Source organism: Diabrotica undecimpunctata, chromosome 3, assembly GCF_040954645.1.
Source record: "Diabrotica undecimpunctata isolate CICGRU chromosome 3, icDiaUnde3, whole genome shotgun sequence".
In the NCBI taxonomy this organism is placed as follows: Eukaryota; Metazoa; Arthropoda; class Insecta; order Coleoptera; family Chrysomelidae; genus Diabrotica; species Diabrotica undecimpunctata.
This window is the reverse complement of record NC_092805.1, coordinates 81429491-81443208: the sequence shown is the minus strand read 5'-3', so window position 1 is coordinate 81443208 and position 13718 is coordinate 81429491. Positions and strand designations below refer to the sequence as shown.

General features: G+C 31.2%; 1 protein-coding gene across 2 annotated transcripts in view; it reads left to right on the top strand.

Annotated features, from left to right (window-relative positions):
- Nucleotides 1-13718, top strand: part of NaPi-III (Na[+]-dependent inorganic phosphate cotransporter type III) — a 48047-nt gene that overhangs the window by 4072 nt on the left and 30257 nt on the right. For both annotated transcript variants that reach the window (XM_072526141.1, XM_072526140.1), the window contains exons 2-3: nucleotides 8607-8766; nucleotides 8825-8950. In XM_072526141.1, the coding sequence (XP_072382242.1) occupies nucleotides 8697-8766; nucleotides 8825-8950 (196 nt within the window). In that variant the 5' untranslated portion in view covers nucleotides 8607-8696. The remainder of the gene's footprint in view (nucleotides 1-8606; nucleotides 8767-8824; nucleotides 8951-13718) is intronic.

Here is a 13718-nt window from a genome sequence, read left to right as displayed (position 1 = left end):
TTATTATGATATTTTTATACCGATTGATTTGAAAATTTGTATGCTCACTTCTGTTACTATTCTGAAAAGCGTCAAGTAGAGTTTTCCTCAAAAATTTCCGTAAATGAAAATTTTCGTAATTTTTTGAGGTAAAATCTAATTTGTAGAATCCTTTCGATTTTCTGTAAGTTATACCATTATTTTTTTCCAAAAATTTTCAAACTATTTTTCCGATAAGAAAAAAAAATTTAGAAAAACTTTAAAAATTTCGTCATTTTTCTCACTCTCATTGATGTCATCACATTCATCATCTTCGTCACTTTCACTTTCAATAATATCACATTCATTATCTGCTTCATTTTCAATCACTACTTCTCGAACTGATTCTGGCATCTGAGGTCCACTAAATCATTTGAATTTATATGTTTCATCTTCAAACTCCCAACCATGTTCTTCAACAATCAATTCTGTTGTTTTTTTTAAGGCTCGTTCACATCATGCAACTTATACTGCCGGTTAAATAGTGAAACTCTGACATCGTTTACTTTTCTTTTTGGAATTGTTCTCGTCAGTCCTGTTCCATATAAGTGACATATGAAAGTTTCTAAGGTTTCAAAAACTTCATTACAATCGAAGTCAGTTTCACCAAGTTGAATAAAAGCATCTTGATACTTATTACATTTAGCGCATGCGTCTAGAATTACTGATCTAAATGAACGCGCATCATTATTATTTTAATATTTCAAAATATTAATGATGCAAAATTAATGTCCAAACAGAATTTGTAAAATTATAATTAACTAATGAAAAAAAATTCAATCAATTTGAAAGTTAAAAAAAATATTGAAAAATCTACAAAGTAAATTTCAAAACTTAAAAAATTGATAATTCCACTATTAAATTGATTTTTATTAATAATTATTTGTAAAATGTTAAAGGAATTCTACAAATTGAATTTTACCTATTGATAAATAGAAATAATATATTTTGTAATTGATTATTAATGTAATAATAAATCAAATTTTTCTTATATCTGAACAATCATTATTTATGCAATATAAATTTAAAAACCTTTTTATTGTAATAAAAAATAAGTAAAATTACTATTTGTTATACCAAAAATATTTAATAGTTAACATTATAAAATTACTTTAATTTAATAAAATATCAAATATCAAACATTTATTCAATTAAAAATTAATTCGTAAAATATTTATATTTAAGAAAAAAATGTGATTTGTAAAGTAAATATGACTTTAGTTTAAAAAAAAAACATTATCATAATATCATTTTAAAACTACAAAATATTCTATAAAAGATTCAGACGATGACGTAGAGTTTTATCAAATGTTTTAGAAAAGTTTTTCTAAATTTTTTTTCTTATCGGAATAATCGTTTGAATATTTTTGGAAAACAAATCATGGTATAACTTACAGAAAATCGAAAGGATTCTACAAATTAGATTTTACCTCAAAAAATTATGAAAATTTTCATTTACGGAAATTTTTTTGGAAAATTTTGAGGAAAACTCTACTTGACGCTTCTCAGAATAGTAACAGAAGTGAGCATGCAAATTTTCAAATCAATCGGTATAAAAATATCATAATAAAATCAGTTTGAAAATTGTTACCGAGACCTAAAATGCGCAGGCAAGTGGTACATTTGACCCCGTTTTGTGGGTCTCTGTACCAACCCAGCTATCCGCCCTTTTGGATTTAAAGTTTTTAGGGGCTAAATAATGAGCCATGAAAATGGCGGACATATTACTTATCGTTAATTTTTCCTCAAAAAATTGCAATTTCACCCCTGTCCGCCACACCTTATGTATTCACTCTCGCGTCCGCCCTTTGGGATTTCGTCTAGTTATACCAAGATCTTACTCTGGGCAAATTTTCGGCCATATTATTGATCGTTAATTTTTCCGAAAAAAATGACCTCTTCATCCCTGTATAGCCACCCCCTGTACCACGAGGGGCGTCCGCCTGTAAGGCAAAGTCTTAACATAGTTACAATGAATATATTACAATAGAGAAATGTCATATTACTGATCAGTTCAAAATTTCGGCTCTATCTCTTGGACTATAAGGAAGCGATAAGTGGTTTGACAGCATAATAACTGCTTGTTTAGTATAGTTTTTTCAGTGATTCTAGGCAACCTATTTGGGTGGAGTTTTGACTTGTTCTTGAATGAGTTCCGAATCCAGCAGCCCGCTGAAGTATTGGATTTTTATAATATAATTATTTGACAATTTTTTGTTGGCCAACCACCTAGAACGGAGTTGAGCCGAAATACATTGATTTCGTATGTTCCGTTTTAAATTCGTTCAATCTGTATATTGCAAGAACTGTCTCTCGGCACTGAGGTCTCAATCTGAAGCAGGGGTCGCCATGTTGCCGGCAATCGTTTCGCGTCATCGCGCGTGTTCAAGCTGTTAGGCCGTTTTTCGATTTCGATAGCTTCACGAATGATTTTCGATTTTAAGGAGCGGATGGGGGCGATGGTTTTTGCCTTTTCGAAATCTATTTTGTGGCCTGTTTGAATATGATGTTGGGCTAGGGCTGAAGTAGTATCGGAATGTTTGACAGATATAGAATGTTCGTAAATACGGTTATGGATTCGTCGGTTTGTCTGTCCGATGTATGTATGTGGGCAACTGGAACAGGGTATCTCGTAGACACCATGGTCTTCATTAGGGATTTGGTCTTTTACGGATCTGACGAGATTGGATAACTTGGAGTGAGTAGTGAAGATGGTTTTGATATTTAGAGGAAGAAGAGTTCTACTGATTTTATCAGTGACACCTTTAATAAAAGGTAGAAAGATTTTGGGTTGATCCGGCGGCAAGGTTTCTTTTTTGGATGTAATGGGGTTTAGATGTTTTTGAATGCTCTTATTGATTTGGGTTTTGTGGTAGCCGTTTTGTAAGAGTATTCTCGCGGTTCTTCCCGAGAACTAAGTAATATATATATATATATATATATATATATATATATATATATATATATCTATATATATATATATATATATATATATATATATCTATATATATATATATATATATATATATATATATATATATATATATATATATATATATATATATATATATATATATTGATATGATATGGGAGAAATAAAAATGTTTAAAGAAAATAATTTATAAGTTATATACTAGATAATTTTAGATATAACAAGTATTTGGTTATTTTAATAAGTTAAATACTAGAGAATTTAATAAAAATTATTTATGTGAGGGCATTTTTAAGAAATTAGCATATAATAATTGTAAAAAGTTGTATTTTAATGTTGTAAATATATTTAAGTGAGCCATGTGCATAGGCAACCAACTATATAGTAAGTGACGGACAGAAATTAAGAATTTTTACGAATATAAAGTGGGGTTATAATAATAATGTTAGTTTAAAACGTTTAATTTATATATATTTAATGATTTAAATGTTTATTCTGATCTGAAAAGCCTAAATGTCAACAAAATTATCAATAAAAAATGAACGAATTCTCCAGAATGCAGAATTTGACCATTGTTTTACGGTCGAACATTCTCGAAATAATGGTTATGTCTGTAGAACGAACATATATTTTTTTTCGAGAACATCCATATAGAAGTAATAGAACAAATGGAACATGATCTCTTACCAGATGATTCTAGAACATCCAAAAAGATATAAATACCCGTGATTTGGATTCAAAAGGCAGTTTTTAGTAAGTCAGTCAGTCAGAAAGTTTTTAGTCAGGCAGTTTAGTAAGAAATATGAAAGTTAGTTGGAGTCAGTGAATCAGTTACAAATAGTCCAATTGTTTAATATAATTAAAAAAGTATGTTAGAAGAATATTGGTTGGATATTGGAAGAAATTAAAATTATATTATGATTGGAGATTAGTATAAATCAACTTATAATAATTGGATATTGGTATATTAAAAAGAAGAATAAATATAAATGCTGTTTGCTGGTTTGCTTGGTGGTTTATAAATGCTGGTGAAGAAAAATATATCTTAAATTGGTAGAAGCTGATAATTGGAAAAAGTAATTTCACAAAAAACAAGGATAACCGAAGTACGAAGACATTCAGTGGTGATTAGAATCTATATAGTGGAAAACAGTTCATTTAGGCATTCAGTGAAAGAAAGGTACAAAATTTTGTTAATATAATTTAGTTAGTGTCATAACAGTTTCAATTTTGAAGATAGTTTGTTTAAATTTTACATTGTCTATAGAATTTAATTAGTTTTATAAGAATATCAATTTAAAGATAGTTTATTTTAAATTTAAATTGGCTAGGTTAGATATATATGTGTGTTTCATAATAGTTATAATAAAGATAATTTAAAAAAGTACTTACAAACTAATTCTTTGAGAACCGCGATAAAAACCCTATATTATTAAAAATACTCATTGCTCATCATTCAAACAAAAAATACATCATAACAATATATATATATATATATATATATATATATATATATATATATACATATATATATATATATATATATATATATATATATATATATATATATATCTTCTTCTTCTTCTTAGTCGTTAACCTGATGCAGGTATCGTGATATCATGAAGCTATTAACTAAATTTCCCAATGTTCCTCCACGTTTTTCTATCTTCTGCCATTCTAGCACATTCTGACAATGGAGCGCCAATGGTAGCAACAATATGGTCCGTGTATCGTGTGGGAGATCTACCTCTATTTCTTTTGCCTTCTACTTTTCCCTGGATGGTAAGTTTTTCAAGACCATTTCTTCGAAGGACATGTCCAAAATAGCTTATTATTTGTTCTTATATATATTTATATATATATATATATATGTATATATATATATACAAATATATATATATATATATATATATATATATATATATATATATATATATACATATATACGCATGCCGCTCTTGCAACATTTCTTTTTATTCTGCCATTAAAACATTATTATTATTAACTATATCTAAAATGGACTGATTTCTGTAGAAATTGGCTACTTTGTTTATTTTCTTATGGGCGCCACGACTATCATCTTTCTTTGAAGTACTTCTATTTATTTACAAATTTCCTTTAAAATCTCTTCCGTATTGTAACTGTTTTCCTGTTTCTGCAATTATTTTATTGTATTTTTCAATGTTCTTATGCTCGTACGATCTAACTCTTTAAGATGTAATTCTTTTGCATTTTATTTTTTGCTCTCAGAACTAGTTTATATTTATAATATTGGTTATAACGATTCGATATTCTCAAAATCTTGTTTTATCTGTTGTTTTGCTTTAACCGTGTATCTATATTAAGTGTTCATATTTATTATGCCAATCTTTGTGAACGCATTCTTATTTATACTCATAAATATGATTTCTAAAATTTCTAAATTTGTTATTTACCAACTTTCGCATTTAAATCTCCCATAATTGTAATAACTTCATTATTTTGATATGATTAAGTAACTATTTTATTTTCATGTAAAATTTTTCTATTTCTGTATCAAGCTTATCTGCGGCGAGAGTATAGCACTGAATATTTTTGCCATATTTAGTCCAGTTTGGTCGATATATTTTGATAAACATCGATATATCAGCGGAAATGAAACTTACCATACATATGAATAGTATGAAATGCATACCACTGCATTTCATACTACTGCATCTAGTAAAATATCGACTTAATTAAGATGTTAATATTTATCGCTAGAAGATTAATACCAAGGAATATACACGCTTATTTATAAGCGTCTATATTCGTTGGTAATAGACCGTCGGATTTCAATATCAAGTTCAACCAAGATTTTATCCCTTATGCGTTTTTTCTGTACTGAAAATGTCTTATGAGATAAGAAAAAAGAAAAAGGAAAATTAGAGTTGAGCTTGGTTCGTTTTTCTAAAAATCGAATTTTCCTCAACTTTTTCAAGGTAAAGCTTTTCGCTTTAACGACCTGCCTTTATTCTTTTTTTTTAAGGTTCCTTATCGTGAAAACTAACAAACTTTCAAGTGGCATGAAGGAGAAAATCACGGACACTGACCTATTAACATTACATGTTTACATTATAATTAACATCCTTAGGGCACCAGTTGCCCTTACGCCAAAATTTTTAAAAATAGAATCAATATTCCTCTATCAATTGGCAAAATGGCATAAGGGAGAAAATTGTCGCAGCACATGCGATTTTCTTTACAAAAGAAAATTCTATTTTTACGCAGATTTATCTAGGAAACCCCACAGTTTTCACATATTTTATTCTTCTTCATTTCATTTTTCAGTACTTTCAAAATCATAAGGAATAAAATTATGACTGAACTTTTATTGATATTCAACGGTCCACGCTTTCACTCCATACAGTAAGCTTGTCATTTGAGTTTTGTTTCCCCTCTTAAGATTTTGTCTTTTTTTATAATGTATTTTCTTTTTCTATTCGTCAATTAAGAACGCCACTCTACGTTCTGTCAGATCCCGGCTTAAGTGGTTGTTAAGTTGTGTTAAATCTCCTTGAGCGCCTTAAACACTAGATCTAAACCAGAAGATTAGTGGAAAATGTAGAACAGACTGATTCGAGACTAAAAAAAGGTCATTCTTATTTATATGGTATACTATTTAGGGATAATGTTACGAATTCTTTTTCTGGTTTTACTTGTGATTTAAAATGAAGGTATTAACAGATTTAATTTCTGCAGTCAATTAATGCCTACAGTTTTATGTCCATTCTTCGTTCTTATCTTTTTGTTTTATTTTTTTATTTTTTATTTTATTTTTATTTTACATACTAAATTTTGTTGGTTTGTTGTACTATTTATAATCATAAAATTGGTTCTTTATAATAATCATAATCTAAAGTTGAACATAAGTCACCCCTAATTTCTTCCAGTTCTCTCAGTCTCCACACTATAATTTTTGTTGAGTCCAACGCCCGTAATTCATTCTGGCTACATGACCCGCCCAGTTCCATTTCAGCCATGCTATGTGCTCTATGACATCTATGACGCCTCTCCTTCTTTTTTCTTCTTCATTTCTAACTTTGAGTATCAGACTCTGGATGGAGAAGATTCGAAACTTCACAATACTAGAACGTCTTAGTAAGACCAATGAGATTCTAACAATAAAGTACTGAAAAATTTCGTTTTCAACACTTCCACAAAATTTATTTTATATTATTATCACTACAGGCTGTCTCAGTGCCTTTCTCAAGTGATCTATTTTGGTATGTCTTTAACTGAATAAGTTGAGGAGGGGAGAACTGTTTGTCTCAAGTTGGTAGCTTAACGCCATTATTTTGAATGTGAAGAATTTGAAATTCTTCATTAAAGGGATGATTATGGTCTAGAAGGTGAAGTGCGTATGTATAGTCTGTTTTTTATATTATTGAAGCCCTTTTATGTTCTGCTATACGTTTGATAAAAGTTCTACCAGTTTGACCGATGGAAGTTTTTGGGCAGTCGTCACATTTAAGTTGGTATACATCGCTCTGTAATTATTTTTTTATTTTGACTCTTGTCGTTCTTAATATATTTGCCTAAGTTGTTGTTCTAAAAGCTGGTGTTATTTCTTTCTTTTTTATGTGTTTGGCTAGTTTTGTTGATATCTCGCCGGTATATGTAATGGAGCAGAAGGTACTGGGTTTTTTCTCTGGTGGTGGAAACACTAATTTCGGGGCTTTCTTATGTAGTTTTTCATTTAAAATTTTATTTATTGTTTGTTCGTTATACCCATTCTTTAATACTATTTGCTTAATGTTTAATTCTATCTCAAAGTTGTTTTTTGACATCGGAATTTCTATTAATCTATATAACATGCTATAGTAGGCTGACAATTTATGTTTTGTCGGCTGGGGTGATGAATTGTGTATAGTCATGTCAGTAGGCGTAGGTTTATGAAATACAGAGAACTCATGTTTGTTTTTAAGTCTGATAATTTTTAAACCTAGAAAATTGATGGATTGATTCTGTTCTTTTTTTATCGTAAATTTAATATGACTATGGGGTGAATTAATATACGATAAAAATTGGTCAAGTTGCCTGTTAGTTCCTACAAAACCTACCAGTACATCGTCTACGTATCTCTACCAATATAAAAACTGTTTGAATACGGGATGTTTTGAAATCTTTATTTCTAGATGATCAGAATCCATCACTTTCTATGGTTATATTCTACGGTTATATACATTTTCTTACGTTCCACATAGACATGACATCTCGATCATTCTAGATTTTTGATTACTTCTTCTTTTTGGTCAAGGGACTTTTTTGATATGGAACAAATCTCAGGGAACTTTGGCAACAGTATGTTTTGAAATCAGCTTGTTCAAAAGTGTTTCGTCGGAAAATAAGTTTGGTCAAAAGTTAATCTGTATACCTGTTTAGAAACAATATAAACTAATTTCTCATAATGCAGACCATGGGTACATATTGGCAGTGAAAATCATTTAATTAAAATACCACATTTTTTTAAATATGTCTTCGACTTTTTTGTTATTTTCTCTCATAAATGCCTATTAAGGGCTTTTTAAGAATACATATTCTATGTTTGACTCAGTCTTATACAATAGCGAAAAGTAAAAAGCAATTTCCTTAAACTATTTGACATGTTATTATTACCTTTTATTCTCTTTTTCAGATACCTAACACCTCTTTCTTCAAAATGGCTGTTCTTTAATACCCTTTTCACACATTTTTTGTTACATTTTTAAAACTACATATAAAAATTATGTTGGAACCATATAATCCTGATGACGTATGGCTCATTGTTTTAGGTTTTCTTATTGCATTTGTTTTAGGTAAGTTAACTGAATGAAAATAAAAGATATCGTACATATCTAATTTAATCTGTTTTAGCTTTTGGGATAGGGGCAAACGATGTAGCAAACTCATTTGGAACAAGTGTGGGATCAAAAGTACTGACAATATTTCAAGCTTGTTGTCTAGCTACAGTTTTCGAAATTTCAGGGTCTATTTTGATTGGTAAGTACTGCAATCATTTAGAATCTACCACAAATAGACTGAGTGACTGTTTTTAGTTTGAATTAAGCATACTTTTTGTCATTGATTTGTTGGAAGAGTTCATTTCAAATAATAATAGTACTATGCTCTGGTTTCAAAGCCTTACGGAAAAGATGAAAGTGAGTGAGACTGGGACCTAAGTTACCATACTACTCATCTATCTGTCGACTTGATCCAATCGTGTATCCCAATTCGAAGTTGCACATTTACTTTGGATTTTAAACTATATGTTTGATTTTTTGATTTTCTGACCAGTGCTTGTTTTGAACCACGAGTTAACTAAACTACTTATCCAATTGAGTTGACTAACCAACTGAGCCGACTAATAATTATTTATTTATATATTACGGATCGTCACGCATTCTTAATAAATGTCCAAAGCACTTAAAGCACCGTTTTTCTGTTTGGTTCATCTTTCTTTCTTGTGCTTTCATTCGAGTTCTTACTTCTTCATTACTTCTCCTTTCTATTCATGATTGCCTAACACCGAAAGGTACAAATGGGTCTACTGATTAAGTAAGTAAGTCTATTCACGATATTCTTGTGCTTGTTTTTATATAATCCATTTCTGCTGCTAAGAGGCTTCTTTTTTTAATCTGAATGGAGAGTCCAGACTTTTGACCCATAACTCAAAACTGCTTCCAACATAGATCTTACCTTATTTTCATTTCATCTGAGATGTTTTTATTCCACTATAATGAATTAAGACTTCCTAAGATTTTCCTACTTTGTTGAATTTTGTGTTTTATTTCTGTTTCTCACAATCCGTTCTAATCAAAATCCGAGGTACTTGAATTTCTATACTTGATATATTTACGCCATTTTTAGCCCGCACTTGAAATCTAGCTTCACTGTTTACTACTACGTATTCTGTTCACTTGAGACTTATCTGTATTTCCTATTTACTACATGTATCAATCATATATCCTTTTTATCGTGAATTCTAAATCATATGAGTCCTAGGCTAACACAGCTTGATTTTATGCAAAACTAAGTAAAAAAATCGTATTGTTATTGTAATCTTGTATACAATTTGCATACAAATATCTTACAATCTACATACAAATTTAGTGTTGTATACAAAAAACAATGGTTATTCAAACATGCAAAAAAGTTAAGATATACCTCATAAAATATACTGTAACACTGCACTGCATTAGATACGTGCAGAAAAAAATAAAAATAATTATGATTGTTTGGTTTTTTGTTTTTTTTCTTCTTGCTGGTTTGCTACATACTTTACTTTAGTTCATACTACTTTACTGCACATTATTTTTAACAACTGTTATCAGACATTTCTGACAAAAAGTTTCCAGAACCGGAAGACTACAAATGCCGCGATATCTAACCACAACTTTTCTTTCCGCTGCCCAGACGAAAAGTACCCTCCGTAGTTAAAATTTCTGCCAATCGCTGGTATATTTTGATTGAGAACTTAGCTATTATTTTTTTAAATTTCTATGAGCGGAACGAAAAGATATGAATTGAAAAGAGAGACGGTGACTCTTCTTTGTCCGAGACCAATTGGTTGTGTCAATAAACACTTATAAATAGGAGAGCAGACATGTTACAACATTGTCTCAATCCCTTTGCTACATAAATAGATTGTGAAAGTGTCAATCTTTTTTTATTTGTACGGTGTTGTCTTTATGTATTTCCATTTCTATCATAATCTGTAACAGGTGTTTATAAATGTTAAGGTCTTTTAAAGCTTCACACAACTTTGATCTCAGAACATTATCGTTGGCTTTTTCTCGAAGTCCACAAATGCCAAATATAATTCCTTACATATACCTATAAACTTCTCTGCTATCTGTTGCGAAGCAAATAGTTGGTCTGGACATGATCTATCTGATTAAAAACCGCTTTAGCCTTCTCCAATTCTATGAACGATGTTCAATCTTAATTTATTATTAATAACTTTACAGTCGGTTAATTTTATTTTTTACACTTAAGCCTAGATAACAATTGATATCTTTTCTGTTGCCTTTCTGAAAAATATACATATATTAATTGAGCTGTTTTCCACTTCGTTGGAATCTGTAAGTTTTGACAGAAATTTGCATTAGATAATCTGTTCCATAGACAAGAGCCTCCTGCCTAATTTTGCAGGAATATTTCCATCGGCCATTCTTCATTCTGGATAACGCGGTTCTAACTTCCTCATTCCTATTGTAATATCTACATTTTAGTATGCTACTTCGTAAGTAGTGGATCTTCAGTTTCGTACTATGGTCTGCTTTCAACTAGCAGATGTTCATGATATATTTTCAAATATGGTGAGGGAATTAAATCAGTTTATTTACGCTTTTACGCTATTTAGCTATATGCCTCCTGGTAGAAGTTTCTCACAATTTTATTAATGTAATGTTCTTGAATCTCTTGGAGCTTTTTATCTATATGCTCCCTTTTCTTCTTCCTACACACCTTTTTTGCGTCTCTTCCTTTTGCTTCATATTCATTTCTATTTTCATCTCTTGGTTTGTCCATATATTTTAGTTTTGCCTCGTTTCGTTTGTTAAGACTTTTCTTGCAATCGGCATCAATCTATTCTTTATCTCTCCCCTTTTATACTTGACTTAACCGCTTTTGAGCTTCATCCCTTATATCTTCTTCTATAATTCCCCAGTCCATTTCGATGTCACCTTGATTTTCGCTTTGAAGTAGTTTTGCTGTCACGTCTGCTTTGGAAGTTGTCAGCAGTGCCTTTGTTCCATAGTTTAGCGACGTCATATTTTTTATACGATATTCTCTGTTTTCTGACCTTTGGGATAGTTTCTTTTAATTTCGTGATCATTAGTATGTCATCGGAATCCGGGTCTGCCCCTTTACAACTTGTGACATCTGTTATTAATTTCGCGTGCTTGCTTTCCACTAAACACGTGGTCGATTTGGTTGCGTGTTCTTCGTAGCATCTGGCGCGATCCATGTTTTTTTGTGGATTTTCTTGTGATCGAAGTAAGTACTCATAATTCTCAAGTTGTTTTCTTGTGCAAAGTCTATCAACCACTTTTCATTCTTGTCACTTTCGTCATGTTTGATTTTACCTTCTGTAGTTTTTCGGTACATCTCTTTATTCGCACTTTTAGCATGCAAATTTAAATTTTTTAGTTTTACCTCTTAGTTTTTGCCTACAAATCCGTTTAGAAAGTGGGTCGAACTCCACTATCGCACTTTGTAACAGATCACTAATTATACAACCCGTTCCCAACATTCAGTCTTCCCCACCACTACTGAAAAAGCTGTAGTTGTCTATCATTGTTAAACTAGTTTTTTTTTCGTTTGTTGCATTACCAGGATATCCAATTTGTATTGTTTCATCACTGATACTATATGTTTATATAAACCAACATTAATATAAACTAAATAGAACTGAATATAATGAAATAGGATGGGTTGCATATAGAAAATTGTAAGACACTTTTAACACACTTTAAGTGTCTCATTTGTTTTTTTTGGAGTTTTTTTTTTTGGAGTTTTTTTGGACTTCAAAATAACTCATATATTTGATAAAAGTGACAATGGCGAAGATGCTATCAGCAGTAAAAATTCAAAACGACTCGTCAACCCCATTTCAAATACATAGGGGGTTACGGCAGGGAGATGCGCTGGCGTGTCAGCTTTTTAATGTCGCCTTAGAAAAAGTTGTACGAGACGCTAATTTAGATAGCAGGGGAACAATATTTAAGAGATCAGTCCAAATTCTAGCATATGCAGACGACGTGGACATTATAACAAGAACTAGGGCGAGAACTGCGGAAATCCTAACCGAGCTAGTAGCAGCAGCAGAACGAATGGGGTTACAGATAAATCAAAATAAAACCAAATTCATGGCGACTAACACAAACACAAGAGCTGGAAATGTTGACACAAATTTAATCATCAATGACCAAAACTTCGAAGCAGTCAAAGAGTTCATATATCTAGGGACATCGGTCAACCCCAATAATAACACATCCGAGGAAATAAAAAGGCGAAGAATAATAATTGCAAACAGGTGTTATCATGGTCTATCAAAGTACTTAGCTAACAAACGTCTGTCTCAAAAAACTCGTATAAGGTTGTAGAGAACACCGATAGTCCCCATTCTCACATATGGATCAGAGGCATGGACGCTAACGAAAACAGATGAATCCGCTCTATCTATTTTTGAAAGAAAGGTGCTACGCAAGATATTCGGAGCGGTCTGTGAGAACGGAATATGGAGGCGTAGATATAACTTTGAACTGCAGAATATCTACAAGCATACGTTTGGTGGTAAAGATATTACCACTATAATTAAGCGAAACCGCCTGCAGTGGGCAGGACATGTAGCCAGGGCCCCTAAGTCAAACATGATAAAAAGATTCTAACAGCGCAACCCGTGGGAATGAGAAGACGGGGTAGACCAAAGCTGAGGTGGATGGACACAAGATGCCGAGAAGATCGGAGTCGGCAACTGGAAAATGCAAGCGAGGGACAGAATAGAATGGCGTAGAAAACTTGAGAAGGTCGAGGCCCTCTAAGGGCTGTAGCACCAAGCTGATGATGAAGTGTCTCATTTGTATAAAGAAAAATATGTCTTGGTCAACATCTTCTGTCGGTAATAAATACGATGCAGAAAAGCTCTCTCTAACAAGCTTCTGCTACCAAATTAAGACATACACATAGAAAAATAAAACGATACACGTTTGGTATAAGTTTGAAATATAAAATCAAAAATAAAGAAATAAACATAAGAACTAAGGTT